Source organism: Trachymyrmex septentrionalis, unplaced genomic scaffold, assembly GCF_001594115.1.
Source record: "Trachymyrmex septentrionalis isolate Tsep2-gDNA-1 unplaced genomic scaffold, Tsep1.0 scaffold44, whole genome shotgun sequence".
NCBI classification, from domain to species: domain Eukaryota; kingdom Metazoa; phylum Arthropoda; class Insecta; order Hymenoptera; family Formicidae; genus Trachymyrmex; species Trachymyrmex septentrionalis.
In genome coordinates, this window is record NW_017305611.1 from 707,425 (window position 1) to 724,117 (window position 16,693).

General features: G+C 34.2%; 1 protein-coding gene across 1 annotated transcript in view; it reads left to right on the forward strand.

The window, feature by feature from the left end:
• LOC108751472 overlaps positions 1-16,693 on the forward strand; it is a 38,643-nt gene that overhangs the window by 11,205 nt on the left and 10,745 nt on the right. Inside the window, exons 2-7 of the mRNA XM_018491700.1 lie at positions 2,105-2,353; positions 2,888-3,510; positions 4,762-5,522; positions 10,941-11,181; positions 13,985-14,039; positions 15,260-15,541. Of these exons, the coding sequence (XP_018347202.1) occupies positions 2,114-2,353; positions 2,888-3,510; positions 4,762-5,522; positions 10,941-11,181; positions 13,985-14,039; positions 15,260-15,541 (2,202 nt within the window). The 5' untranslated portion in view covers positions 2,105-2,113. The remainder of the gene's footprint in view (positions 1-2,104; positions 2,354-2,887; positions 3,511-4,761; positions 5,523-10,940; positions 11,182-13,984; positions 14,040-15,259; positions 15,542-16,693) is intronic.

A 16,693-nucleotide genomic window follows, 5' to 3' on the forward strand; every position in this document is an offset into this window, starting at 1 on the left:
TTATTGTTAATTGGTATTTGCTGGATTGCATATGTAAAATTGTTCTTTTATATATATATATATTTATATAAAAGAATAATTTTACATGACATAGTCAACGACATAGGCAACCCAGCAAATACCAATTAACAATAACATAACCAAACAAAACAACAAATTACGATAACGTCAAAATGACATTAAAATGAGAATCGGAAATAATTAAAAAATTACTTTTAATGATTATTTTGGAGACATATTGACATTATTTTGATATCATAATGACTTGTTATTCTGCTTGAATGATGGTTAGCATAATTTTCCGCTCAACAATATGATTGTAATGTAACACACATTACAATTATTATATTGTTACAATTGTATTGTTGAGTAGGAAATTATAACTAATGGTTATATTATTATTAATAGATGTTTGCTGGAAAATTATAAAATGAATTATACATTTATACATTTATTGTAAATATAGCATACGCAACCTAATTCGATTGCTTCTAACTTTCATACAAATAAACGTATTGTAAAGCATTTTTTTTCAATGGAAACACAAGACATTAAGAAATATAATGGAGCACTAAAAATATATGTATCTTTATTAATAAAAAAGCAAATGTGTGTAGGTATCATTAATAAAAAATTACAAGCAATGGAAAAAGAATTAAAGAAGCATTGGAAAAAGAAAACTTGGTACGCCAGGAAGGCACTGAAAGGTTAATATTATTACAAAGACCGACTCGAGATTAAATGAATTTAAGTGTTCACGAAAATATTGGCTATTTTCAATCTCGAATAACCAAGTTATGCGAATATCATGTTCAAAAGAAAAATTTTGATTCAACCCGGCCGTGATGAACCAGCGCTCATGCAAGCTAATCGGATCAGCAATTTTGCAAGTCAGCGGCTACATGCGCAGCAGCAACAACCACAGAGCCCAAACGAAACAATAATTCAGCCTGTACGCTCGACTGTATCCTTTTTTCCTCAATCGTTATTACACTCGGTTCTTCTCGCTTACGATATTACGCTCTGGAGAACGAAAAAGAAAAAGGGCGCTATAATATATATTGGTATTCAGTTTTAGGAGCCATTTAAAGGATCGTTAAATGGTGTCTAGGCAAGTGCTAACTGGTGAAACCGTCTTTCAGGTGTACGACGTCTTTCACCTGTTTCGCTATTTCCCGTATGTCGTGACAGGTGCACGTCGCTATCTCTCTTTCTTTCTCTCGATTTCGTCGCGAGGTTTCCTGTCGCGTTTTGTGTGTCGTATACACATTTCTCCCTATATAATTAGACACAAGCGATCACCTCGCTTTTGGCCGGAAGACCGATAGGCGTACCTGACGAAATGTCGACCTTATCGAGACTTAGTAAAACCCAACGACTTTCCTATTCATGTGTATTCCCATACATTTCACATACGCCGTACGCGTGCGTCATGGATTAATGACAGCTCAGCCCAGCCCTTGGACTTCCTTTGTACGAAGGAAATAGCTAGATTGGATGTGAAGGACTCTTTAATGAAATGTTATTACAGTGAACACACAGGGGAAAGTGATGTGTTGAGGTGAAAATAATCGCTTCGTGGCTTTGCGGTTTCCGGAACACTTGACATATATATTAGAGAATTAAAGGGATGGTAATTCACACATAAAAAGAACAGCCTAGAAAATTAATTATGCTTGACGTTGAGAAAATTCTCAATGTCTCTTATTATCTAGATTATTCTTTTTATGTGTATGAGATAGGATATACACATGTCAATGTTGATTTTGAAGTTTCTTGAGAAAGACTTTTCTTCTACAGAAGGAATGATTTTGCTGAAATACTTTAAAATTTAGATATAGATCTCAAAATAATTTTGTTGGACCATCAAAATATTTATGTAGAAAACTTAAACATGATGAGAAATATTACAAAAAGTTTTAATATTCTAACAACTAACTTGAGTATCTTACATAATAATTTTGCTAAGTCATAGGTTCGACAAAATTATTTGCAGATGCATCTAATTAAATTTTTAGATATTTCAGCAAAACCGTGTATCAATAATCTTTCCAATTATTTTTAAAATTGTTCGTTATCATGCTCTCTCTTTTTTCTTGTTTAGCATCTAGAGATGCTGAAGTGGACGGTTTCGAGATCGTTGTCGACAACCAGTTCGACACCTCACGGTCCGCCCACTTTGAACAAGCCTCCTCGCCGACCTTTCCGAGACTTGTCTAACACACCGCCGACTTCTGCTAGCTGCCGAACAAGACAGGTATCTACTCAGAATGCGTCGAACACATCCAGAACAACGCCGGCTCGAAGGAGAAGGTGTAGGAGTAGTGGAACTGACTTGAGAACATATTTTCAGGTAATAGTAAACACCGAGAAAAAAAAGTTGCTGTTTTAAAAAAAATATTAATTGATTCAACTAAATGCAGCGGTCACGGGCTGTCAAGCAAATATTTGTTAATTCAAACAAATAACATGTTGTAAATTACAAGATTGTGTTAATCTAAATATATAAATCTTTGAACTAAATAATTATTACGAATTAAACGCATTTAATCAAGTTAACACCTTTTTTTCTCAGTGTTATAATAATAAAGAAAATAGTAATGTAGTTAGAAGTATCTCACAGTTAAACAATAGTATACTGTATATAACGATATTTTTCCCGGTTAGATCCAAAATAGCAACTTTCAAATGATGCTACAGCAAAAATCCATTTATTTTTTATTATTATACGTATGGCAACTTTCGATCAATACTTTATTAAAATATAAAATATCACAGTTTTCAGCCAATTTGACTGAAATTACTTTTCTTGCATGATTAGTGATTCTTCTAACAGCGTTTCTTTTTTTTTTTTATTAAAAGACGTATTGCTCAATGTATTTTACAGGCAACAAAGCCACATCTAAGGTCAAATAAACGCCAATCTATGTCACAAGCAGGGGAAAATTCCCCAGTGTCCGAGAGCTTTTATCAAAGCACGCCAAGAGTAGATACCGACATTGGACCACTCACATATTACCCACCTGGTAGCAAATGCTCCACCGCCTTGACTCTACCGACAGACCCCGCACTTTTCATGAACAGTTGCGCCAAGAACTTTCAGAGCGACAACGAACTGCCGCAAAATGTTGTCAATGAGGCACGAGCGAATCTGCAGTCGCATGTTTCCGACTTTTTCCAGCAGATCTCGATGGCGACCAGCCCTGAAGATGTGATGGAGGCGGGTTCGATGCCCCTGGGGACGAAGACTAAAGTCTATTCCCAAAACGTCGAGCAAAAGACGCGGCTTATAAGAACGCCGTATTTACCAAAGTTAGCAAAGATAACCAAGATTCATGCTCGATGCCGGACACCGTACCACACTAAACTTGCTCAAGCAATCAGTCCTTTCAAGACGAAGGCAGCTCAGGGACAGACGCCGCTCGTTGGAAAGTTGTCTAGTCTTACTATAGATCAAGACTTACCGAAGTATGAGAATATGGACAACACAGTTACAGAGGTGCTTCACAGGTAAGATGATAATAATAAAAAAGTAATTGAATAAAGTGATGATTATAAGAGTCCTTTGCAAAGGATATGAGTAGTGCGGCCTAAAACCTGTGGCTATTGGAAGAACTTTGTTAAAAATATCGAAATATAATATATTGGGTTGGGGAGAAAGTTTCTTCGTATTTTTTAGTTCAAAATTGTATATACAATATCTTCATTAAAAATGAATGAAATTTAAATTTAACCCTAGATTTACACACTTGTTTTTTGCACGCTTGATGTACACACTGGAGTCTCTCTGGAATCCATATTTGTTACCGTAACTTTCGTAAAAATAAATATATTTCAATTAATTTTTTTTTCAATCGATGGAAAATTGATTAAGGAACAAGCCCATAATGTGTAAAAGTCGATAGACATTAAGAAATTTCGAGATATATAGGTTCAAAGAAAAAAAACAATTTAGAAATGCAAAAAAATCTTGATTTATAAAGTTGCTCTGGGGTCCCGGGAAATCCTAGTGTGCAGCTAGGATTAAAAAAAAGCTTTTAAAGCTTGAAATCTCTATTTTCGAAAGGTCACTATATTTTTTGAGTTTCTGTGAGTTTGGTAATTTTTACATAAAAATACGAGCTGAAAAAGATGAAAAATTTTCTTTTCATTTTATGAGTCTTCCACGTGCCCAAAAAAAAAAAATTTACGAAAATTTTTTAGTACCTCTCGGGAAAGCTTGAAGCTTTCCCTACAAAATCATTTTTTAAAAATGTTCCTACGATTTTTTGTTCCCGAATTATTCGCGAGTTAAATAAAAAAACATTCTGACTTTGATCGCTCATAACTCCGATAAAAATCATCATACTGCAATTAAAAAAACAGATTCTTAAAGCTGAAACTTTGTTCTAGCAAATGATATAATTGTAACGAAAATTTCACAATAAATAAAAAACTTTTGCATAAAAATAAATGAAAAAACTTTCTCCCCAACTCAATATTATAATTTCGTAGAATAAAATTTTAAACTCCTTTTGGTTATATTACTGGAGATCCCATTGACTTTTACTACTCAATAAACAGAGAATAACAAACACAAGTTGATTCTTGACTGCTATATTTTATATAGTTTTGCTTTGAGCGAATCAATATTGTACTTTCGTAAAACAATTACGATGTTAAAATTTAAAAAAGTGTATATGTGTAAAAAGGCAATAAGAGAATAAATTTATTACACAAATCTTCCAAATTAAGAATCATCAAATCACGATATGTGTGCAGAGAGCAAGAGGTCAACTTTGGAAGCAAGACTGTAGCGGAAATTCTTTTGGGTGACGCCGAGGAAAGACACAAAGTTCTGGAGGCGTCGTGCGAAAAACGGCCGGAATCGAAAATGACGGATCATACATATGAGACTATCGCGGAGGTAATAGAGGAAGAATCGCCGGCACGTAACGACAGCTCCATATCGTCGGTCAGTCAACTCCTGGAGGACCCTTCACCGGTGTCCTGGGCTTTCACGTCGCCTCTGAATGACCTCGATGGTGAGTTCACGTTGAAGAGGCAACGTGGCATTCGCCGGAAACGTCCGCGAAAGGACGGCGATAAAGTGGTAGACGGCAAACGTGCCAAGAGGACATGTAGTCCTTCGACGAAGGAGAATCAGGTCACGCTAGTCGAAGCCATCAATCCAAATGTAAAGAAGCTCGCATTGGAGACAGATCTTGATTCGACCTTGGACGAGAAGCATGTGCCGGCTACGAAAATGTCCTTCTACAGTGTTGAAGATCGTAAGGAGGACGATATTAGTAGGAAGACCAGTTCCTGGGACCTTGACAGCCCCAAGTCGTCCATGATGGATGATCTGCATAGCACGAAATCATTCGTTACTTCTGTGTCGACAACTCCGGAAGTCCCCTTGGTTGCGACTGTCAGAAGATGTTTGAAGTTCAGTCCCGAGGGCGAACTGCCAATAAGATCTAATTGTCGCGGATCGATCGAAATCGAGTGTTCTCTTGTAGCGGAGCATATACACGTTCGAGGTGAGTTCACATTTATATTTTATATGGATATTAATTGTAATTAATTAGGGAATAGTCACCTGGGGTATTTTTATATCTATATAATTAAATTTATATCCATAAAGTGTTTAAGTACTAATAAATCAGAAAATCAATTAGTAATATCCAATGTTGTCAGATTATAATTGGGGTGTAAAAATCTAAAAATACAGGTAATTTACATAAGAAAAAAATCAGATAATTATTCCCGGATTAATGGAGACATAGAAGAAAATGCAAATATATTTCAATCAAATTTAAAAGACACGTTTAAATAAAATATTGTGAATATAAATATTGTGAATATCTATTAATATATCTGGATAATGGGGCATAAATTTCACATTAATAAATTGATATTAAAGAATAATGAAAAAAAAGGTAATAATTTTGCAGGATGTTTACCTAAAAATAATTAAAAAGGTACTACTGCTAAACATTATTAACTCTCTAAAGATAAACTTTCCTGCTTCTTTCTAACAAGAGAAATATTCGTTATTCTCCAATTATGTCTAGTCATGGGGTAGCTTGCCACCCTTGCACATCCCTGAAATTTCGCTGCCACGAGACATGCGCCAGTTGTGTGTCGTGAGAGGAGGTGCTTCGAGGGCGCTCGGCACTCCTGCACTCGGCATAATACTGTGCCAGTAACCCACAGACCCTCCCGGCGACTCAATTCCGGTTAGTAAGCCCATCGACATTGATCACCGTTGCCATTGTCTTACAGTCGCGATCCTTTCTCGTTCTCAACGACGAGATTCATTCCACCGATTCCATCTGCTAGTCGTTCTTTCCATGCTTAGAGCGAGATGCGTCGCATTCGGTCGATGCGCCGCTTGCTGACGCGTCTAGTGATCGTTTCGTAGAATCGGTTAATCATCCTCGATTGCGGTTGTTTCTCGTGACATCACAGCTCCTTCGTCATCTTTCGTCATCCAGAAATCTCCGTTTAATTTCCATGTACGAGGATGAGTTGACAAATGAAAAAAGAAAATCAGTGTACAACGGCACAATTTACCCTGGAAATCTCGTTCGTACTACTTACGCTGTGATACTTTTCGGTGTAAACATTTCCTCTACGGATATATATTTATTTTAGCAAAGAAAACATGTCTACATCAGGACAGAGAATTATTTGCAGCAACAAATAGTGACGTGTGTGTATGTGCGTCTTTTCTTTGCAAATTAAACCTACACGTTTCGGCTTACTATTGAGACTATTCGTTTGGGATTATTCGAAGCACGATGTCATAGTGCGTGGTAATCGCCGAAAAGTGGATCGCGCGATGCGAATCCTCGGCACGGATGGAGCCAGTGGCGAATGCCGCATCGGCCAGACGGCCTCGGGCGCAAGTAGTGAATGCCGCGGTACAGTCGGCCGTAAGAGCGAGCCTGGAGCGTAGTATTCTCCGGGATTCCTCCTGTCCGTAGTACCGTCGCGCAATTGCAAAATTTGCCACAATGTATATAAATGAACGAACATTTTCTATTATATTGTATACATGAATATTTTTTTCTTTTTATTTATTTTTGGACGGTTTAATTTAATTAAATATTAGAGTCTGATGTTAATATACAGAAAGATTTTAAGATCAATTTGTATGTATTTACATGGCTAACGTACTACAAGTTAAATCTAAGCTGTAACTAAAGCAGTTTCAACATTCTAAAGTAATAAAATAATGACACAATTTAATTATGTCTGTATATTATTTGTGAACGCGTCAAGGTAAAAATTAACACTAACAAACGCGGAATTGCCTTTTTATCTGATAAACGGATACACTCTATACGCGCGTGCGTATAATATTAAAAATTTTTGTTCTTTTAATAATTCCGAAATTATGAAACAATTACACAATAATTATTAGTATGCAAGGTTAGATGTCATATTTGTATTTATAATTAAATGAGGAACACTTTCACTGTTTTAAATCGGATCGATCATGCATTGCGGAAATTACTTTCGTCACTGGCTTCTAAAACACTGTCATAAATTATCACGGAAAGTGATAAGAGTTGTAAATATTAAATAATTGCGAAATAGTGTAATTACGGCAAATTAAAGTGACTATATGTCCAGATTAAATGTAGCGGAGCTTATAATAATAAGCAAAGGAAACTAACAAAATATGCTCTGTGTACTGTGGAGTTTATTACCGCACGTGTTTAAGTGCTACACATATATTCATCTCTTGACAACTTTTTGGTCTTTCTAAAAGCCCCAATTTAAGAAAAACATTTATATATAGCTATATAAAAGCTGTAGCTATTATATGGCTGTTTTTATAGCCATAATTAAAAACCAGACGTTGTAAACTATGACTTTGATTATTGACAATGAAAATGTCAACTGTAAAGAGATTTGATTATTCCGATATGATTGCATATTCACTTTCTTATTCATTAAGCTTCCGTCTTCGTAATTCCATTCTATCATCGATAAAACCTAGATGGGTAAATGGAATGCGAAGGTGAAATAAAAATGAAATAGGGCAAAGGTCGTAACAGCCTACTGATTCTTTCATTACATTATTAGACAGTCCCTCCTTAGCATGAGAATATAAATTAAAAGAACGTCTGAAAGCTACCAAGCTGACTACAACTATAAAATGTCCAATCCCGCATGCTTAATTCGTTGTTATAAAGTTATTATAAAAAACAAAATTCGTTGTTAACGGGAGTTTAGCCGTACACTTTTATTTTCTATTTATATCTTTCAATTTATTGGCGCTATTATATTGTTACCTTTACGTAAATGTTTGTTAATGTTTTTCGTATAGTATGCGAAAATAGATGACGTAATGCTTGTATCTACATAAAATTTGATATTTTAGTTTATAACGGTTGGTCTAAAAGACCGTAGCGCGCGCACTTGCGTTAGTGTTTGTCGTCTCCACCAGTCTCCGTCATTATATTTTTATAAACAAAAAATAAAATTATTATAATTTTCTTATTATATTTCGTTATCAGTAATTTTAACAAATAAAAAAAAAAGATAAAATTAAAATAAAGATGTATCATAAAATACATTTCCAGTAATTATTGCGTTCCTTTATTTTTAATTGATTAATATAAAGCATTATCAGAACATTTTCTTATTAATTGTTACTTATAGTAATTATAATCATATTATATATGTATTCTAATTATAACACATATATGTGCAAAAATATATTTCGGTCAAAATGACCAAAACGCGCTACTAATGTTAGTTTCGAGACGTGCCTAATCCTGGGTCAAAGAAGGAGCAAAAATGTTGCATCAAAATTTATCTAATAATAATTGTATATGTTATTATATTTTAAGATTAATTGTGATTGAGAGAGAGAGGAGAGATATTTCCCTATCAATATCTTCGTTAAAAATGATCAAAATTAAAAAAGAAGGGTTTTAAAACTTAAAATCTCTACTTTCGAATGGTTACTATATGTTTTGAATTTATGTGAGTTTTGTTAATTTTTATATATAGAAAATTACGGGCTGAAAGAAATGAAAAATTTTCTTCTCTCTTTGCAGATCTGTAGCGTATTTAAAAAAAATTTAAGCAAATTTTCGACTATCTATCGTAAAAGCTCGAAGCTTTTCCTGTAAAAGTTTCGTTTTTTTTAAATATTCCTACGATTTTTTGTTCCTGAGTTACTCGCGGAGTAAAAAGGAACATTCTGACTTTATTGATCGTAACTCCATTAAAAATCATCGTATTGCAATTAAAAAAAACTGATTCTTAAAGCTGAAACGTTGCTCTATCAAGTGGTGGCATTGCCAATTTTCTAAAAATAGAATTATAAAAAAGTCTCTTGTAAAGGGATTTCTTCCTTCACAAGAACTTCTTAACTCAATATAAGCTTATTACTTTTCGTAATCTTTACACACAGTGTATTCTATTTTATTCATATATCACTGATATGCAGTGAAACTCTTTCCAATAAAGTTATGAATCTTTATACGTATGAACTTATTTTTAGTCCACTTTAAAATAGAATAAAACTTCTAACACGAATAATACAATATAATAAAGCATACATCAGGGTAAGTTAACTTTTTTTTAAAGTTAACTAAGTTAAAGTTAACAACCTTGAAAATTTAACTTAGTTAAGATACAAGTTAATTTATAATGAAATTAATTGAATTAAAAAGTTAAGTTAATAAAAAAAAATAATTAAAAAATTAAAAATTAAATTTGTTTGTTTTTTTATTTTTTTAATTCATGATTCCAGGGTTTCAATCTTACAAATAACGAAAATGACAAAGATATATTTCATTTAGAAAATACTCTATATTTCATTTACAGTTTTGCTTATATATGTACCGTTTAGTATATAAGATTCGACTATGAATACTGGCCTGTGATATGACTAAAGCTTCAGATACAATAGGAGGATACGAGGAAGTAGCGATAGTAATAAGGAATAATAGATTTCAACCTATCAGAAACTAGATACATCGAAATACACGGTTTCTCAGATTGAAATCTGGGGGTCGATTGTGTAACTTAAAATGAGGTGAAAATTACGAAAGTGAGCAAATTCACTAGAATATTTATAATTTTATTGGTCAACATCTAGTAAATTTGCTCATTTATGCAATTTTTATCTCATTTTAAGTTATCGCTATTGCCGCAATATCATATCTGAGACTTAACTTTAAAGAATTAAATAAAAAATTAATAGTTACGGATAAAATGTTATTAAATAAAGTTAAAAAGTCAAGAGTCTAAAGTGTAACTAAGTTAAGTTAAAATTAATTAACTTTTTAACTTTTTAACTTAACTTTTATCTTTTTAACTTAGCATTACCTAACCCTGGCATATATACATATACAGGGTGTATCTGAAATAACGCCCACTAATCATATAGTGCTATTTTTAATAAAAAAACTTAATAAAAAAGTCAAAAAGTTCTCTACCATTTTGCAAATTTTGTAATATTTTTTTTTAGTTACTCAATGAGCAAAATGTCTGAAATCGATGCATAAGACAACTTTAAGATATCTTTCAAAATTCTTTAAGAAACATCTTCAAAATATTTCACAAAGAACACTGAAAGATATTTTTAATTTGTCTTATACATCGATTTAATTTGTCTTATACATCGATTTTATCTACTTATTCGGCAATATTTAGAAATTAATATCTCGTTAACTATTGCAAAATGGTAGAGGATTCTTCGACTTAAGGTGCATTTCGGGGGACGCTATTAGCGCTATTTTATCCTTTGTTTTACTTCTAATAAATAACGAAGATAGAACGACAAAAGTAGCGCGTTAATAGCGTCTCCCCGAACGCACCATTAGTTTTTCGTTAGTATTAGCACTGTATGATCAATTAGCGTTATTTCAGATACATTCTGTATATATTTTTCAATCCTTCATATCTTCAAAATTTTGTAATTCTCGCAGTGATAAGGTGCAAGGACTTGCGGAGAGCATACGAAGGACCGGTGCATGCGTATGTCAAAGCGAGTCTAAAGAACACTAACGGCGAGGGAGTCGTTAAGAGGACCGCAGTTCACCGTGCTACACCAAATCCGGTGTTTCGTGAGACCCTCATACTCCCCTGCCCGGTATACAATAGTCACTGTACCGGTCACAGGCCCACGTCCCTGGACATCGCCGTCTGGCACCGGGATCGTCGTGCGAGGTGAGCATGCTCCGCGGAAATGTGAGAGAAAGAGAAAGAGAAAAGGGGAGGGAAGTTACGATACCTACGGTGCAAGAAAATACTGATGCAGATTAAGTTCGTAAATCTCGCAAGGCCGCGGCGAACGCGCTAAAGTTTCATGCGAATCTGACGTCCCGTTTCCTGGAGATTTATTTATTAACACAAGTACCTCGCGGCTTTGTTACGCGAAGATTAATTATGACTTTCTCAGAAAATCCATACATATGAGAAGCAATTGCGTAGCGTGTTTAATGCATGATTAATTAAACAGCTACTCAAAGAGATTGAAAAAATTGGGACAATAGTCTAATCTACTTTTTTTTTTCAAATAATTCGAGAAAATAAATTTTGATTTCGAAAATTAAACGAAATTAAATCAAAATGAATTTTTTTCGTAAGAGTTCTCTTTCTCAGATCTATTTCTATGTAGATTATAATTATTATTTTCTAATAAATCTTTAATTTTATAAGATTTTACATGCAAAACTTGAATTACGTAAAGATAAATGTTTTTTTTTTATATTTTTGTATAATATGATTTCCTTGAGAGAAAGAGCGAAGAATAACAACCAATTCAGCGAATTCTGGAACATGTTTGTGGTTGGAAAACAGGTTGCCGTGATAAAGCTTGAGCTGTTTCACTTGTAATAGTCAGAGCGAGAGGGATAGAAACGAGGAAATTAACCTCGGTCGGCGAATCAGCCGCGATTTAATTGGTCCCGATAAAGCTTCGTAAACTATACGTCGTTAACTTACGAAGCTTAACAAGCACGTGATGCCTCGTACCGTGTACGAGATAGTAATCTCTCGAGGTACGCCGAGGCAGTACAGCGTGGGAAAATCTCATGAAATTCGTAAAGCGAGCACGAACCGCACGAGAGCTAGAGTATAATCCGTGGAATTTATGTTATTGGAACAACGAATTTATCTCTCTCATACCTCCTATCTTTTCTCGTGCGTCTGTATAAGCGTACGCTTATTTACTTATATCCATTAAGCCGCGTACAGACTTGTAGCAGAACGCCGTCGCGATGAAGACGGAGTACAATACGAAGTGTCTCGAACGCTGCCACGAACATCACCGCATAAAATTACGAATTTGTAACAAAACGCCGTCGCGAACAAAACGTGTGGACGGTATCTCGAACGCTGCTGCGAACGTCACCGCGTAACATCAGGTCGATCGGCTGAGAATCGGTTTTTCGCCGCCACGTCAAAGAAATGATCGCAACGTTTACGTTTAGCCGCGTACAGACTTGTATGAAGAACGTCACCGCGAACAACGGGCTCTTCTGCACAGGGAGTTAATTTTAATCTTGGGACAGAGTCCTCGATATCATTAAAATTCATATGAAATCTCTGTATACTCCAATAATTATATATGCAATCAAGAGAAATTATTGTATAATATTAATTAAAATCGTATATTTTACGAAATGACTTCATGTGCGGTGGAAAAAATTATTTCTAATCAGACGAAATCATATGAAATATCATGTAATCTGTGGGACAATATTTCAGCTAATAGCTACCCCCTTGAATTTTTCACTACCAAACGAATCATCGCAGTATATTGTGGTATAATTTATTTATATAATGTACTTTATTCGGTTAGAGATGATGTTATATAAATGATTATAAATACGGTCTCGGACACGTACTCGGACTTGGACAAATTTCGCAAACTAATAAAAATGGATCATCGTACGCGGCGATGTTCGCAACAGCGTTCGCAACGACATTCTGATACAAGTCCGTACGCGACTTTAGATGATCGTTTATCCATTACTGCATTTATTTTTACGTGTGCACGTCGATGTGTTCCGCAAGAAAACGCGTTTTTCCTCATTCAATATTCGATCAATGACGATTGATCAGTCTCTTTTCTTTCACCGTCTCGGCCTTGGCTTGTTTATTCTTTGGATTGCCCAATCGAAGCAGTCAACCTAATTTTAAGCTTGTTCCGAGAAATTCTTCTATCGGAAAAATGCTGTGCCGACGAAGCTTTGTTTTCGCAAAGACAGTACACTCTCCGAACACGAATATGTTATTTGAACCATTTTAGCTTGAATTATAATGGCAATTGCGTAAACATTTATTTAACAACAACGTTTTATAATTAAGCTCTCTTTCATTCTGCAATTGAAATATTTTCGCACAGATTACAATCTTTCAGGAAAGCACTTGTATTATATAAACACCGAAATTTTTAAACTTTTTACCTCAATAGTTTTGCATTTTACTAAATTGCCTTAATACGAGATTACTTTAAAAAAGTAAATTAGCAAAATTAGCATATTTTTAATATCTCCTAAATATATCTCATAGATGTAAATTATCATAGATGTAAACTGTAAAATCCTATTTATAATATACTTGATGAAGATTTGAAAGAATTTTAGCAATGCAGAAAATTACGCAATTCCGAACCGCGTGCCTTCTCGGTCGATGGTCCGTCCGAATGTCTAAACTATTGTAATTTCTGGAGGTATCCGAGAGAGTTTCCCCTTTGCGGTAGAAGGGGAATCGATTCCCCAAGATCATGCGCACCACGTCTACCACGTGCATTTCTCACCCCCTTTCTCATCCTCCTACGTTTACTGTTCGCATACAGTACGCGAGACATTACGGTCACGCTGTATATACATCACGCTCCTCGCGGGTGGACGACACTCGTATACGGCATATGCATGTATATGCATCTATATGAACGTACCTATGTATTTCGCGGCCTTTCCAGACAAAGGAAATTTATGCGTGTTTCCTTTTCTGCCTGTTTCAGACGTAGCGAGTTGCTGGGTTGCATGACTCTTCCTCTACCTCTGTCCCAGGATAAGGTAAATATCACGAAACTTCGAGTATATATTCGAGATGTTCGATCGAGAGACATCCGCTCTCGATTCGTTTCGCGAGTGTACGCCGTCTATCATGGAGTATCTAGACGTCTGCTAAAGTTTGCCGATATATTAATTCTCAGTGTCTTCGAAAAGTTTCTTACTATAAATTAATAAAAAGTTCGCGTCTCTCTCCCTGGAGGATAAGGATAAGTATATCGAAACGTTAAGTATTCACTTGAAAGATTCTCGATTGAGACGTCTGCTGCCGATTTATTCCAAGAATATTGCACTACCGGATGCGACTAGACGTCTACTAAAAGTTCGCTACTATATTAATCCTTGAATATAGTAGTGGCGTCTAGAAAGTTTTTCTTTTTTTTGCTATAAATCATTGAAACCTCACAAAGTAAGTATGAGAAACTTGGACTATTTACGATGCTCGATTGAAATGTTTCTTAGCGTTGATTATTATATTAATTCTCAAAAAAAGTATAGAGATACAGTATAGATACAAATATTATACAATAATACATATATTATACAATAATAAAATAATAAAAAAATTTATAGACAGTTAGACAGAATTTGAAAAATTATTATAATTTCAAATTGTAAAAGTCGTAATTTGATCTTTCTACCTTGGATATTGAAGTACAATAGCTGTTACATACACATATTAATAATTCAAAATGTTTTTTCATGTTAAGTGGGTTATTCACTACGAACACAGGCATTATCTGATACTAGCTAGATCGTTGAAATGATATCCTACATACGTCGTTCGCTTTAGAACAAATGTTCAATTATGTAACGCACTCGCAGTATTACATTTTTTTATATTTCGATAAGGTATTATAATGAGAATCATTACTAAAATATCGTTATGGAACTTCGATTGCAATTATATAAAAAAAAAAAACCGTCGCAATAATTAATTTAAATAGATTTTTCGCCAAGTCTTGAATCTATATTTCTTAAGTTCGTCAATTTCACGATTTTCTCTCTTGAATAGTTTAAAATAAATTTTTTTTAGCGAAAATTTAATATAATAGAACACGATTTCCAACTTGCAATTACTGCGATTTTAAAAATTTCTTATATTCTTTTAAATTTCCAAATTCAATTATAGAGACAGAATTAAAAAATACATTCGACAAACGTCCGAATTTTTCGAGGATTAAATCGGGAAGATTAAAAGAAAAGAAACGAACAACTTGCAGGAAGCGACATGGCATCCTCTCGAAGCCGGATCCGTCCGAAACACGAGCACCCCTTTCGCCGGTGTACCTCAAGACTGCGTCGTGTCGCCACCATTATCCAAGGATGGCGAGTTAGATAATAACAACTCAGGGACAGACGATCTGATGTATCTGAGGCATTTGGAGCTGGAGCCAGTTGATCCGTTGACAGGTTTGCCCCTGCACCCGGGTTTCACCGCGAGGGGCGGCAGAACACCCTGTACTATCACGAGAAGGTTGATAAGGCAAACTTCGGTCAATCAGGTGCGTTTACAAAAGTTCAAATCATTTAAAACGTGATTAGACGAAAAGTTGCTGAATTATACGTTTTCCTTTCTACACGGACAAGATTATAACACATCCGCGTATAATCCATTCACAGAAATCCAATTTATTACTGGAAATTACTCATTTTGAGTATTAAAAGCCCTAAATAACAATGCTTTTAATATTATATTCAAAACAAATATAATAATTAGTCATAACCTTTTACACGGAAAGAATTTTCTCTTAAAATTTATCCTGAAAATTCTGTACTTGTGGTATAATACAATGTTTTAAAGATTTTTACACTTTAGTAAAATTAATTAAAATTATTTTATATTTCATTATAGTTTTATTAGTGAATAAAAGAGATTTACATAAAATTCTTCGAAATACAATGTTGTCCTATACTTTCAGAATAAATTCTAACAAGAGAACCTAGTGTTAAATTCTGATATTAATGAAACTTTGTAGGTTACATAAAAAGATGAATTTAGAAAATACTAGTTGCGGCGGAAAAACGATTTTTGAAGAATGAAATCACTCTTAATAACGCGGATTTTAATTTTTTTCGTTGTATCTTAAAAACTATTCGACGTATCAAAAAATGTTTTATACAAAACTTTTACAATAAAATGGCCTCTGTTCATCCGCGTCAATAATATTTTTAAAAAATAAAACTGTTTTTTGATTGAGAAACAATTTGTTTTTTTTAAATATTATTAACGTAAAATGAATAGGGGCAATTTTATTGTAAAGTTTTTGTATAAAATATTTTTTGATATTTCGAATAGTTTTCGAGATATAACGGAAAAAACTAAAAACCGCTTTATCACAGAATGATTTCACCTCTTCAAACCTTTTTCCCGCCGCAACGGACATTTTCTAAATTCTTCTCTTTTTATATAATCTATACGTATACATTTCATTAAAATCAGAATTTATCAGTTCGTGTGGTTTCCTCTCTTGTAAGAAAAAAAATTCTCTGTGTAGTATTAAATTTCTATAAGGATACGTAAAAGAGTTCGGTTAAAAATAATTTAACATTTGCTTGCTAATATGTATAGCAGTACTAACTTTTAGTAAAGCAAAACTAATTTACAGCTTTGCTGACTGAATGTTTTGTTATTCATCTGTCAGATTCCATGGGGA